We start from the raw sequence: 14,654 nt of genomic DNA, 5'->3' as shown, positions 1-14,654 counted from the left end.
TTTTTAGGAGACCTGTGACTATTTACCGTAGGTTTTCATCTTCTCGACTATACTAACAGTCATACCGTAGACTATACATTAGACACTGTATAGCCATCATACATAGACTATACATACAAATCTTACGACGATTTTCGAAAAATTCGGGAAGTAATTATTTTTACCTCGATTTTCGAAAATCGAGTTTTCATCAGATGTCGAAGTACTGAGGTCCTAGGAAGATATTCTGACTATTTTCAGAATAATGTCCGAGTGCGTGTATGTGTGTGCGCGCGCGCGTGTGTGTGTGTGTGTGTGTGTGTGTGTGTGTGTGTGTGTGTGTGTGTGTGTGTGTGTGTGTGCGTGTGTGTGTAAACTCTTTGTAACTTTTAAAGTAATGAACCGAATTAGATGGTTAAGGTGGCAATCGAAAGAGTTTGTTGGCCGTCAACTTTCCTAAAAATTTCAGATCATTTGATCAAGTAGACTCGAAAATATTGGCGAATTACGAAAAAAAAAAAATTTATTTTAGTTTTTTAGTGATTTCTCAGAAACGACTGTAACGATCGACTTCAAAATCTACTCAGCTCTAGAATTCGATAAAATGCGTCGATTGCCACCTTAACCATCAAAATCGGTTAATTCGTTCGCGAGATATCGCGGGAAAAAGAAATGCTAAAAAACGGTTTTTTTTTTTCAAAAACAATGGCATACGAAAGTATTTTCGAGCTCGAAGAGCTCAAAAATGTGTTTACAATAATGATTTCGAGCTCAAGGAGCTCGAAAACACCGGGAAGTTTTGGGGCTGGCCCGCAGGGTCAACCGATAGACAGATTTTTTTTCTCGCCTTATGAACGTTTTTTGCCAGTAAGGATACCCCTCCGCAACGCCCCATAAGGAACTTCGTTCCCAAAATAAATCCAAAACTATAAAAGAGATCACCAGATATGAATAGGGGAGGGTGGGGCAGAGCGGCCCTCCTAAGCCAATTATTACTTTTTGTGGTTTTTAACTATCAGATCACTTTTGTCTTATTTCGAACAAATTTATGGACATTTTGCCGAAATTCTGGAAAAAATTTTTTTTTTTTGTGGGACAGAGCTGCCCCCTCCAAAAAATGATAAAAAGTTTTTTTTTTTTTTTTTTTTTTTTTTTTTTTTTTTTTTTTTTTTTTTAAATTGTTTTCATCATTAAGGATGTATTTCTTTCTCTTAACAACTATGTTTGGTTTCATATAACTCAAAAAAAATTATTTAAGTTGTGATAAATCGTTCCCCCTCGATTAGCTTAATTATTAATTATTATTTAATAAAAAAAAAAAAAAAGAACAATTCTATATTTCTTATTTGTAATTATTTTGAACCCTATAGAAACGTGTTTTTTGATTTTTTAAATTACAGATCATTTCGTATTATTTAAAAAATTTTATCAATTAAAATATAAATTATTATTTTCGAATATTTTTAGAGGCCAAATTTGCCCCAGTTATAGAGAATCATCCGAAAAATGGATTAACATATTAAATTTTTTTTAACTTGACGATAAAAATTTGAAAGAATTATTTTTTCAGAATCTTCGGCTGGTCCATTTTGCCCTAGGTGTAATAGGTAGAGCTAAAAATGCGGAAATATATCGGATTTATAGTAATTAGACAAAAAAAAAAAAATTTTTTTATGATCAAAATTTTAGGGGGGCCGCTCTGCACCGCCCACCTCTACGCAAAAATTTTAAAAATAATCTTGAGCTACGAATATAATTCAAACTTTATTTTTACTGAACAGACGGATTTCTCCTATATTGGAACGTCCTGGCATTCTTATTGTTAATTAATAAGTTCTAAAAATTATTTTTTTGTATTTGAACCATTGAAAATATACCTCTCAGAATTTTGAGAAACATTTGGTTATAATAAATATTTGAAACAAAAAGATCTGTGAAATATTCACAAGAGAGCAGCACCGACCGACGTATCCTCGTATGAATTTTAAAAAACAGTGTTAAATGTATTATCAAGTTACCATTCCAAATTTACTTTATCGGCAACAACCGACAATCGTAGCGGTCGGTAAAATTTTTGAAAATAGCAACAAAGTATACCTGGGCTGAAAATATAGAGTTGTTAAGCATTACGGACACAAACATACAAGGTCTACAAAAACTGCGGGGACGTAATATATTGGCAGCATTTAGTTGAAGGCTTAAAGTTACTGTGTAGTTAAATCAAATTAGCTGCCGGTTACATTGATATTACTTATAACAAGTACCCAATAAGCTTGACACTCAATACGCAAATCACATAAATATGTTGCGTTAAAATATCTATGTATTTATAAGTGAGAGATGATTTTTTTATAAGCTCTCTAAGTTACACGGTCATGAATAATACAAGACTCATCATAATGTAGGTGTATAGTATAAGAGATGATAAAAATCATAGTTCTTAAATCTATAAGAGATTTAATACATTGGTGCTGAAATTATAATGGTTCTCAAGTCAAATGCAGTAAAATATGCCAGTGTCCAAACTTAAAAGACTAAAAAAACCTCTATCTCAAATAGTCATTGAATTCTAAATACATCTGAAATAAATATCAAAGAAATTTAACGTTATAGGGAATATGTAACTACTGACATTTATTCACACAGCACTTAACTACCATTGTTGATAATTTAATGGTAACCGTAATTATAAAGCTGCTAAGCATTACGGACACAAACATACAAGGTCTACAAAAACTGCGGGGACGTAATATATTGGCAGCATTTAGTTGAAGGCTTAAAGCTACTGTGGAGTTAAATCGAACTAGCTGCCAATTGCATTGATATTACTTATGACAAGTACATAATTAGCTTGACACTTAATACATAAGTCACTTAAATATGTTGCGTTATAATATCTATGTATTTATAAGTGAGAGATGATTTTATATAAGCTTTCTAAGTTACACGGTCATGAATAATACAAGACTCATCATAATGTAGGTGTATAGTATAAGAGATGATAAAAATCATAGGTCTTAAATCTATAAGAGATTTAATACGTTGGTGCTGAAATTATAGTGGTTCTAAAGTCAAATGCATTGAAATATGGCAGTGTCTAAATTTAAAAGACTAAAAAAACCTCTATCTCAAACAATCATTGGAATCAAATACATGCGCCATAAATATCAACCGCTTCGTAGCTCTATAGGGAACAAACAGCAACTGACGTTCAGTAGCACTGTAGATAACTAGCTTTTAGGACAATTCGATGGCACCCTTGAGTTTTAGAGTTTGGGGGGACCAGGCATTTAAGTGCTACTTGTTAGAACAAAAGCATGCATTTGAATTTCTGTGCTAAAAATGGCAGCTGTGAAGTAGCGCAACCTCGCGGGAAAATTCTAAACAATTAAAAAAGTAGAGTCAGTAACTCAGTTTACTCGAAATTTTACGGTAAAATAAAAGAAAACTTTCACTGATTCACGGGCTATACTGACGTTAAGAAATGGTTGTTTACAAACTGAACTAGTTTAAAAAATAATAAGATCTACTGAGTAAATTTTAGTTTGTACAATAAAATAAAACATCAGAAATGGACGATAATGGTAGATATCAATATTAATTTTGAATTTAAGTTATGCAAATTCAACCCAATAGGAATTTACTAATCTATTCAAGTGTAATTTAAAAATGTAATTTTTTTATTCTATTTAGACAGATCAAAGCCGCAATGTGAAAATATTCTATTTGAATTATGTTCTTTAAGGGAACGATATCCTTCGAAATGCGCAAATATTTTTGAAGATTGCTTGCATATTACTAACGATATAAATGTAAGTTCGTATAAGGTTTTTCCTGGTTAAAAATACTGATTGAAAATAATTGAGAAGCGGCCACTTCATGCAAACTATAATGAATTTTATTCAACCATGAGATCTAGATCTGTGGCCGTTGAAAAACAAAATATTTACATTAGTTTTGCATATTTAATGACAATATTTGATCATATAAAACAAAAATAATTATTATAATAAAGATAAAACTGAAGATAACACTAAATATAATCGTAAAAATAAGTTCCATGTTCAAGTGCATTTCAATTCGAGCTTTTTAGTTCAAAAAAATAATTGTATACAGCACTACGAAATTCCATGAATGTAGGGAGAGATATAAGGCTCGAGGAAGTGTATTCCAAACACGAATCGCAGATACAATAAATGATTTATCATAAAAAGCAAGAAAAGAATTCAAATTTCATCTTTTTCAATCAATATTTTTAAACAGGGCTTAATGCAAATAATTCATTTTTTTTTATCACGCAGATGAAACCATTAAAGTCAACCAGGACACAAGTTCAACATACCTCGTTAATAGAACCGCATGAAACAATTATAGGAGACATTTTTTCAACGCGGAAAGAACAGAAGAAAAACAGTAATTTTGCGAGAACAATACCCATAGAAGTTGAAAATTTAAAAATATTATTCAATCAAATAAAAACAACGGAATCGCTTATTTAAAATTTCATTCAACTTAGTGATTCCTGATTCACTTCATATCAACGATGCCGACAATAAATTAATTGCTTCCAAAGATTGTCGATTCTAACGAGAAAAAGTTTTTTACGTTGTAATATTTATTTTTCGAATAAATAATAATTTAGAGGGTAGAAAGTGTTATTTTCTGCTGTCAACTTCTATTAACTCGTAGAGTTAGTCTACGGAGCAGAAATTTCTTGAAAATTTCGACTTATCGAATGCCACCTCCTTTCAAAATTAAACCGACTGTAATTAATGTTCACCTTTTTTCTATGTATATTCCTAGTAGCATTATCTTAAGCAAGTAACTTGACGAATGTCTTTCAGAAAATTTCTTCTGAAAGATTCAACAAGACTTGAAAATGGATTTCCTATTTGCCAAAGATTTCATCAAATCTTGCTTAATATTCTTCTTAAAGACTTACGGAAATCTGTAGAAACAGTCTGCAGCAATTCTTCAGCAACGTTAGAGTTGCTGCAAAATTGCTTAAGATACTGGGTTTCTTTGTCTCCAAGTGACTCAAAGCTCAAACGCAGTACTTTTAGCAAACCCAATGGTCTTCATTTAAATTTACACTTCTCTGATTTAAAAATATCACTCGATAAAACTATATCGAACATTAATTGGGCGCTACTGAATTTACTATACTAATGCTGAATAGACGACTCACGAAGTAACAAAGAAGACAGCCATGTCCTGGTATCAGGCAATTCTCCAGCAAATCAGAGCTAAATCTTCAGCAAGTAATACTACAGATTTACTTAAGATATCGGAACTATCTTGCCTCAGACTGATGATGCAAATTTGCTAAAGACTGAAGATACAGATTTACGTAAGACTTCCTTAAGAATGCTGTTAATAGTTGAGTTATTGACTTCTTATCAAACTGGAATTTTTTGAACACAGGGTTTTAGGGAGTAATTAGAATGATTTTCAATATCATGCAAAAAAATTTGTATTAAATTCACATTTCATGATAATTTCAGTTTATGTCTCCAGTATATTTTGATTTATAAAAAAAGCTTCTGAAAAAATGTACATTTTAAATAGTCTGAAATTGCCCTACTAATAAATTTTAAAGTCTAATCAGCCTAAAAACCAAAAGAACCACCAAATACCTTAAAAGCTATTGAAATTCTTAACTTAACATTCCATTAAAGTCAAGAGTTTCAAATTGATTTGTTCACTTGTAGAAGTTTTTATAATTTATAAACTAATAAATTTTTGTTGACTACATAATAAATTTATATAGAATACATAACTATAGGTTTATACATTTACATATTAATACTTTTCAATTGTTTTTATTATTGCTAATATTTGATAAATTTAATCGTCGTAAAACAACTTTTACACCATGCGTTATATCTTGTAAAAATTTCCACATGTCTATCGTAATGTCTTTATTGTCAGCGTCCAATTGTTGTTTACACAGTCGGCGTTTTGCGACGAGTTTTTTACGATTACTCACAGTAACTTCTTCACACGATTTCCGGTCATTTTCCGCAGAACAGGGTTCCGAACTGTATTTACATTTCTTCTTAGCATTGAAGCTTTCATTACTCGAGCTTAATTTCAAATCTTGCGGCTTTGGTGTGCGTAACGATGACAAGTCATACTGAACCGCCTCATTAGAGATTACTCGCGGTGTATTTAATCGATTAATTGATTGGCTTTCGTTTAATAAATGAGATTGTTTTTCAGATTCCACATCATCCATAAGAAGATTACTTTCTTCGATTTGAATTGATGATGAAATAGTCTCGTCTATTTTATGACAAACTGACTGGTCATTTTGAAGAGCTTCCGGGATGATTTCTTCATCTTCATCATCAGTCTCTGATTTTTCATGCTGATTATAAATTCTATCATTTAACGTTGAATATTTTTCTTCATTTGAATTTATTTTTTGTTTCGTCGAATTTTTTAATACTTTGTTTTCCATCATTGATGGCTTAGAATCCAAAGAATCGTAACTGGAGTACTTGGGTTTATCATTATAAATACAATGCGTTTTATTACTAAAATCATTGATCCCAGTAAATGCGGGTTCTTTTTGCTGAGAAATCATTGGCAATCGTTGCGAACTTGTGGATTCACTAATTTTTGTTTCCGGTAATTTCATTTTATTTACATCAGTAAAAATGGGAATATTCATATCAGCTTTATCTGAACTGTCGGCTGGTTTATTAGGAAATATCTTAAAATTTTCCTGTTTTGTTAAATTTCCTTTACAAAATATATTAGATGGGAATGTAATTTTATCTTTTCCACGATCCAGTGATGTTTTATGATTTGACTTTTCGATATTGGTAATTAAATTTTCTAATTTTAATAAACTTGAATTAATAAGATGCTTGCTGCCTTTTACTGTTTCAGCTTTCTCGGAGTTCTCTAGAACTTCATCTGGTTCCGATTTCGTTTTTTGTTCTAGAACTGTAATACTGTCTTGATTCTGGGAAATCGTAAACATGAGGCCTTCCATAACAAGATCTGTGATGTTGGCTGACCGAGCTGTTGCGTTATCGATAATATTCGAAGTGGAGAAAGCCTTGGCCCGAAATATCGCGGGCTCATTTCGTACATCCCTAGGTTTTTCTGCTGCAATTTTAGTAACCGGTTGCATATCCAAATCATCGATAGCTTTTGAATTTGTTCGCTCTATTTCTCGTTCAATTAAATATTGATATGGCATGTCTATGGACTCGTGCACTTCATTAAAACCTTCTTCATTGTTGCTGATAAAACTATCAGGTTTAGTAGGATCTCGCTGTTCCGAAATGTATCTTTCTAAAATAGGCAGGTTCTTAAGGTCTGCGAAAAATGAAACATTACTTTTTTTCATGGGTTCAGAAATTTCGGTAGCACTAGAAAAAGGTTGTGTATATTTTTCGCTATCAGAGTTTGTGGATTTAAATTCCGTGGACTCATCAGACATTTTTTCTAAATTATCTGTAGACATGGATTTAATATTTTGTGAAATTTCATTAGATTCTTTCGAATCATTTTGCTCATTCCACTTATTTGTTTTCACATTGTCGTCATACTCAACCAGATCTTCATCGAATTCCGTTTCATTTTGAAAAATTAAATTTACAGAAAGAAGCTTGACAGTAAGAACAAAAGCGCGGGAAAAAGCTGTTGCGTTTGTTCTCTCTCGAAACTTTAGCATAGCAAACATTTTGTCTTGTCTAGTCCACGATGAATGATTGTAAGTAACCAGAAGATGTCGCGTACCAAATTGCTGGCCTTGACGTGGCTGAGATTTTATAATTCGACGGATGACTTTCATCAGCTCTTTTCCATGATTAAAATTTTTGTTGTCTTTCGAATGCCGATGATACTTGAAAGTAAATTTGTAGATATTTTTTTTGTGACATAGCCAATAAGACCCAGGTACCGTTAAAAGAGGTTCTTTTTCTCGGTATATCCAATCAAATTTATCAGACGTTCGAACATGTATTCCAGGCATTTTTTCTCAGGCTCAAGTTGACTGAATAGAGTAACTAATTTTATTCCGTCTTTGTCATTCGACGAATCTTTTGTTATGAAAGCCAAATAGTATAAGACTTTATGCTAAAATTATTAAACAAATATTTAATTATCGAATCAATCAATTTTACTACAGTCGCATTCCATTAACGGTCAGTTAATCTACAGAGTGAAAATTTTGTGGGAATCCCGATTTATCGAATATTTGCTTGTCTCAACTAATTCATGCTTCAAGCTTCTAGTTAATGGAATCCGACTTACAGACTTCGATTACTTGGTCAAGTATTCTTACCCCAACTATAACTTCATGAATAAATACGTTTTTGATAGTGTTCCAAGGAAGAAAAATGTTTGATTCAAAGCAATTCAAAACTCTTTTCTTGATGATTTGTATTCCGACTGATTCAACAACTAGCAAAGTATCTAAAAAATTTGATTAATAATCTTATGTGTAATCTTTCGTCATAAATGATGGATACTACTTACCATTTTTCACAGCCAATATAATAAATTTACATTTTAGCATTATAAGCAAAATTGCGACAAAAATAGCGGCGAAGCATTGGAAATTTGTGCTCCAATAAAATATACTCAACAACAATATTGGAATATCGAACCAAAAATTGATAAGTTTATTGTTGTTGTATAACTGGAATTCTAAAATTCGATTGTGAAGTAATGCGCCATTCGAATCGCTTTTTTCAACTAGAAAAAGTTGGTGACCACTTGCACTTCTGAATATATTTGGGCCAGACACACTGTCTGTTAGATTCGGAGACATTAATCAATGCTGCTGATTTTATCACGAGCTCATGAATTCTGAAAAATTTTATTTTAAATGTAGAAAATTAAAAGTTGAAGAAATCTTCAATATTAGAGTAAAATCAGCGGACAGTTGACAATTTTAAAAAATTTTAATTAATAAATTTCATGTTAATAAATAATTTGAAAAAAGCATGAGACTTTTCAAAACCTCTGTGTATATTTTTAAATAATATTCTATCAATAATGAGGTTGATAATTTAAAGATTTGAAAATTTTAAGCTGTCTGCTTACTTTACTATCATTCATTACATTCAAGATTCAATTTTTACGTTAAAACTTATAGAGTAAAAAATACTGTGTTAAAGTTAACATAATCTGTGTGTTAAAAACGGTCCTTACAATATTTGAGTTAAAATGTCAATACCAATTATTTGTATTATTTTTTAACACAGATTATTTGTGTTAAATGCTAACACAAAATTTGTTTCAAAATCTCAACATCAACTATTTGTATTATTTTTTAACACGGACTATTTGTGTTAAATTTTAACACAGAATTTGTGTTAAAATCCCAATATCTATTATTTGTATTATTTCTTAACACAGACTATTTGTGTTAAATGTTAACACTAAATTTGTGTTAAATTCTCAACATCAACTATTTGCATTATTTTTTAACACAAATTGTGTGTTAAATTTTAACACAGACTATTTGTTTTAAATTTTAACACAAAATTTGTATAAAAATCTCAGCATTAACTATTTTTATTATTTTTTAACACAAATTATTTGTGTTAAATTTTAACACAGAAACTTTTAAGATGCTAAATAGTAGATCAATTTAAAATTTTAAAGTAAAAGTCAAATGTGTTTATTTAACGTAAAATAATAAACATAAAAAATTTAACACTGGCATTTAACACAATACTTTTTACTGTGTCAGTCCTGAAAAAAACTTTGCAATTTCCAAAAATGTAAACTAACTAAATTCACTTTATTTACCTTATATTTTCATTGTTGACGAAACAATTCATCAATAATTGTTTGATAGACAATTAACTTCAATAAATTTTACAATTGCAGAAAAAATCTCACCTATATTGTTTCACACAACAATAACAACTCTTTGTTTCACTTACACAGTAAATAAGAATTAAAAAAAAAAAAAACAATTTTCTCAGAAGAATTACAACTTTTGAGAATACGAAAAAATTAACTTCTGATAATATTTCGGACAAGGTTGAATTATCTCTGTTTGAGCCGTCAATTTTTAACTCCGGTCTCTACAAATTTTTTATATACACATACTACTTTAATAAGAGCCTGTCTTAAAAATAAATAATTTGTGATTGCCCGGATACGGACAGCCATCTTGACTGCAAGTTGACGGAAATTTACGACAGAAGTAAACCCCAAGTTGACTGTAAAAAGTGTGTAGTCATTTGTTGATGTCAACTTGTCGTCAATTTGTAAGTACTCCTACTTTGGTACTTGAAATTTATTTTTTGTATTTCGCGGGAAATTTAAAAGTGCATTTTATTCTTCAATTTTTTACAAGTAACTTATTGCTAATTTTCTCTGTTAATTTGTTTTTAGATTTCGAAATTAAATTAATGTCAACTTTTGGTAGTTCATGTACCCTGTATCGAGATTTTACTTGTCGGGTGACGAGTGACATCTCTGGAAGTATTCTAAAAAAAAACCAGGGTTTCTCAGAAAAAGTTAGCCTTTTTAAATTTCAAAACTTTTTTAATGGATACATAATAAAAAAAAATATTTGTAACAAAATGCGCATGTAGAAAATTTGATGAACTAGAAGTGCAATTTTTCAAACATTTTTTTCAATATCTATTTTTTTGTTAAAAAACATCAAAACATTATTAACTTTATTGTCATCAATTTGCACTTTATTTATAAATTTAAATTTGTCTGATGTCTGGTAAATTTTTACTCATGAAAATTCCAATCAATAACAATTTGCAGTTTAAGTGGCAACTTGGTCAAAGAGCCTCCTATATCATCTACAAATCCCAAGTTAACGTTAATTTGCAGACCTAGCTGTGGCTCGAAGCGTAACTGGAATGCAAATTGTCATTAAGTAGCTGCAAATAATAGTGAAAGTTTTAGGAACAGTTAGCTTCAAATAGACAGCTGTCAATATGCATACCAACTTTTTGTAGTCAACTTAACGTTAAGAGCTGTAGATTTCCGTCAACTTGCATTGAGGTTAGCAATTGAAGAATTGAATATGTGTCAATATCATCCCTGTTCTCGGTGCTTGTTGAGCTTACTTCAGTAATAAAATAATCAAAGAGGATTGCCTACATTCATACCAGATATTGATTGCTATAGTTTATTCTATAAATACATTTAATAATATGCCTGAGAACTATGACAATTTGACTTATTCAGGTAATTATTTAATTTTTGTTATACTTCTATTGCGATTAAAAAAAAAAAAAAACAATTTTTTCATATAGTTCAACTGACAGCTTTCCTTGTAGCGAATATTCCCTGTACCTCTACTAAAAGTCCAAAAAATACGCTGGTAGTCTGGTTATAAAATTTTCTCTATTGACAAATTTGTTGACAGCAATAACTGGAATGTTTTCATTTTTCTCGACGTCTATACAGACAGTTTTGTTTGTTGACAATAATAATGACATGAAACTGTCACCCTAGTACGATTCTTAAAGAAGTCTTATGTAAATTTGTATCTCCAGTCTTCAGCAAGTCTGCATCATCAGCCCTAATAAGATTCTTAGGGACATCTTATGTAAATCTGTATCTTAAGTCGTCAGCAAGTCTGCATCATCAGTCCCAGTAGGATTCTTAGGGAAGTCTTACGTAAATCTGTATCTCCAGTTTTTAGCAAGTCTGCATCACCAGTCTTGGACAAATCTGAGACAAGATACTTCTGTAAGATGTCTTAAGTAAATATGTAGCAATACTTGCTGAAGATCTAGCTCAGATTTGCTGCAGAATTGCTTAATATACCCGAACATGGCTGCCCTCTTTGTTACTTTATGAGTCGTCTAATAAGCTTTACTTTGAAAAAGTACAAGGCATTAGTTTTTTAGACATTCAAATGTTTTAAAATCAGTTTCACTTTCGTTACACTATCCCCTTTTCAATGAAATTTTCAACCCGATAAAAATTGTGTTGGAAAAATTTAACTCGATTGAAATTAATCTTTCATCATGTACGAATATTAAATATGAGTACTATATTTACAGAAGCACGAAGCTTACTAAGAACATGGAGAGAAAATTCAGAACGAAAAAGCCGAGAGATAGTAGATATTTGGCATTCTGTACTGATGGATAAAATGGAACAACTTGGAAATGAAAGTAAGATAAGATATTAAGAATTTGATTAATAAAAATATATATTGACTGTTAATAAAGTATAACAACTTTTATTTTTTTTTATTTATTTCAAATTTCAATTAGTACATCTCTGAAATAAATTTTTTCTCTCTGATATCCTAAATATACTCAGATCAAAAAATAGCATGAGTTGAACGAAAAACTCGCGCGGTTAAAAATTAAAAGTAAAGATCTGCAGAAACATGATATTTTAAAGTTTATAACATTAGCGAGAGATTGAGAATATTAGCATACTACTGTGTATTACTTCCCTACACTGTATATCTATATGAATTTTTTTTTTATTTTCTAATAGAGTACTTGATTTTGGAACAAGTTTGTGTGGCTGCATTGGATTGTTATAGATTGTCTTTGGCGGAGTACTGCAGTAAAATATTGATGAAAGAATTTCCTGGTAGTTTAAGAGTACACAAATACCATGCTATGCATTTGGAAGCTTTGGAATTGTAAATTATTTATTTTAAAATTACTCATACTCCGGTGTTTCTGTTATTAGCATTGATGTTTCGAATCTGTTCTAATTGAAAAACTGATAATTAATAGGAAAACCAACTTCAGACATTTTTTTTTTTCGGTGGAAATATTGTTTTTTTTTCTATAAATTATCAACTTTTTGACTAGCACAGATGTAAACAATGATGTCTAAAAATACAATACCCTAATATATATATATATTATATATCATAACTAATGATATAAATGTTTAGATACGATGAAGCATTAGAGGTATTGGAATCAATTATTAAAAGAGATGAAACAAATGCAGCACCAAGAAAACGTAAAGTTGCTATTTATAAAGCTCGTGGTAAAACAACCGAAGCCATCAGAGAGCTTACGGAGTACCTTAAAGTGTAAGTATTTTTTTTTTATCAAATGTCAAAATCTATTTGAAATGATCCTCTATTCATTGTCAAAATTATGACAAAAACTTTAAAATACAAAAATAACGCTGTCGCGCTTATCGATCGCCTGACCTTTTCACAATAAATTTAAACTGGTATACTGATTGTTAGTAATAGCTTTTGAATAATATATAATTCTTAACCATAATCAATTAATTTTCTCAATAAGTCTTTAAAATGTTTTATTTAAACAATGAAATTTATTTTCTTAAGATTTATGAGTGATCAAGAAGCTTGGCACGAACTTTGTGATTTATACTTGAAGGAACAAGAGTATGGCAAAGCTGCATTTTGCATGGAAGAGCTCATTCTCCACAACCCACATAACCACCTTATTTATCAGCGGTATGCTGAAATAAAATATTCTCAAGGTGGCTTCGAAAATATCGAAATCGCTAAAGCATATTTCAGTCAAGCTGTAAAACTGAACAGTAATAATCTACGAGCTCTCTATGGCTTATTATTAGTAAGCATACTAATTATTTAATTGTCTGATAAATTTTAATTGATCTTTGATTTATCTAAATATTTACATTGCGTTTCAGTCTTCAAATTATCTCGCAACATCTCCTAAGTGCAGTCTGTCGAAGAAAAAGGAAGCGATAAAATTAAGTGAATGGACAGCAAATCAAATCGAAAAGCAGTACAAAGACAAAGTTTCTGATAGTATTAGCATTAAGAGCTTAGAAGGTTTGATTGGAAAATTGCAACTAGATGCATAAAAGACAGTACATTTAGTAATTGACTGTAAGAATAACTTTTATGTGCAAATACTTGATTTTTCTTTTTAATCTATTTCTTTTAAAATGCAATTATCGTAAACTACGTTTATCTACATTTTTAAATTTAGATCGATTTCAACATGAATAGTCACGAATAATTGTCTTGTTATTTTCACAAACGAAAAGAATTATAAAAATCACTTAATCATATAATAATTAATTTATTTATTTAGAATAGATTTCAAACGGGTGAAAAGAAAATTGTTAAAACTTTTTCATTTTTTACTGAATCTATTAAATAGATGTTATGTAAATCTAATAATATTAATAAATTAATTAGAAAGAACAAATATTGATATACTCATTAACGATCTAATGGGGTTCCCTTTTTGTTAAACTAGACCCAGGGGGCATCATAGCTCATTCGATGGCGTGCAAAAATTTAACGTTAAAAATAATTTCTTAACTTATCTAACAATATGGATACAAATAATAATAAATATTTCACATGGAATGTTGCACAGTTAAAGGAAGATAACTCAACTATTTATTTATCTGTGCAATAACTTTCATTTTTTTCAACAATAAGATCCTTTGCGAAATGGTTAGAACATAACCTCGATTTCGAAGACCGAAAATTTACATTTACAGTCTTTTCCCAAAAGGCCCGACGTTTTCCATCATTGGGAAAAGTGAAAGTTGCGTTTCCTTTACAAAAAGGAACACATCACTTACCCATATTCTGTATAATTTTTTTATTTCTCTGATATCGAATATATATGATGATTATGCGACACTAGTAGCTACTCCAAAACACATATTTAACTGACAAATATACTGTATATTTATTATGGTCGGAAATTTATCACATATGTAGAAAATTTATT

General features: G+C 30.3%; 3 protein-coding genes across 3 annotated transcripts; 2 read left to right on the top strand and 1 right to left on the bottom strand.

Moving 5' to 3' along the window:
* Nucleotides 1–3,419: 3,419 nt before the first annotated feature.
* On the top strand, nt 3,420–4,583 carry LOC103575912 (uncharacterized). Its single transcript, XM_053741324.1, has 3 exons — nt 3,420–3,563; nt 3,673–3,791; nt 4,281–4,583. Exons 1-3 carry the CDS (start codon nt 3,551–3,553, stop codon nt 4,476–4,478), a joined length of 330 nt encoding a protein of 109 aa, XP_053597299.1. The 5' UTR covers nt 3,420–3,550; the 3' UTR covers nt 4,479–4,583.
* A 916-nt stretch (nt 4,584–5,499) lies between these two features.
* On the bottom strand, nt 5,500–10,116 carry LOC103575911 (uncharacterized). The gene is made up of 4 exons (XM_008555913.2): nt 9,757–10,116; nt 8,476–8,808; nt 8,282–8,412; nt 5,500–8,073 (listed from the first exon to the last, which is right to left on the bottom strand). Exon 4 carries the CDS (start codon nt 7,967–7,969, stop codon nt 5,792–5,794), a length of 2,178 nt encoding a protein of 725 aa, XP_008554135.1. The 5' UTR covers nt 7,970–8,073; nt 8,282–8,412; nt 8,476–8,808; nt 9,757–10,116; the 3' UTR covers nt 5,500–5,791.
* A 716-nt stretch (nt 10,117–10,832) lies between these two features.
* LOC103575914 (ER membrane protein complex subunit 2) lies at nt 10,833–14,600 on the top strand. The gene is made up of 6 exons (XM_008555915.3): nt 10,833–11,166; nt 11,991–12,104; nt 12,439–12,589; nt 12,851–12,994; nt 13,259–13,511; nt 13,591–14,600. Exons 1-6 carry the CDS (start codon nt 11,133–11,135, stop codon nt 13,765–13,767), a joined length of 873 nt encoding a protein of 290 aa, XP_008554137.1. The 5' UTR covers nt 10,833–11,132; the 3' UTR covers nt 13,768–14,600.
* The last annotated feature ends 54 nt before the right edge of the window (nt 14,601–14,654 follow it).

This window comes from Microplitis demolitor, chromosome 8 (assembly GCF_026212275.2).
Source record: "Microplitis demolitor isolate Queensland-Clemson2020A chromosome 8, iyMicDemo2.1a, whole genome shotgun sequence".
In the NCBI taxonomy this organism is placed as follows: domain Eukaryota; kingdom Metazoa; phylum Arthropoda; class Insecta; order Hymenoptera; family Braconidae; genus Microplitis; species Microplitis demolitor.
This window is presented reverse-complemented; position numbering and strand designations above follow the sequence as displayed.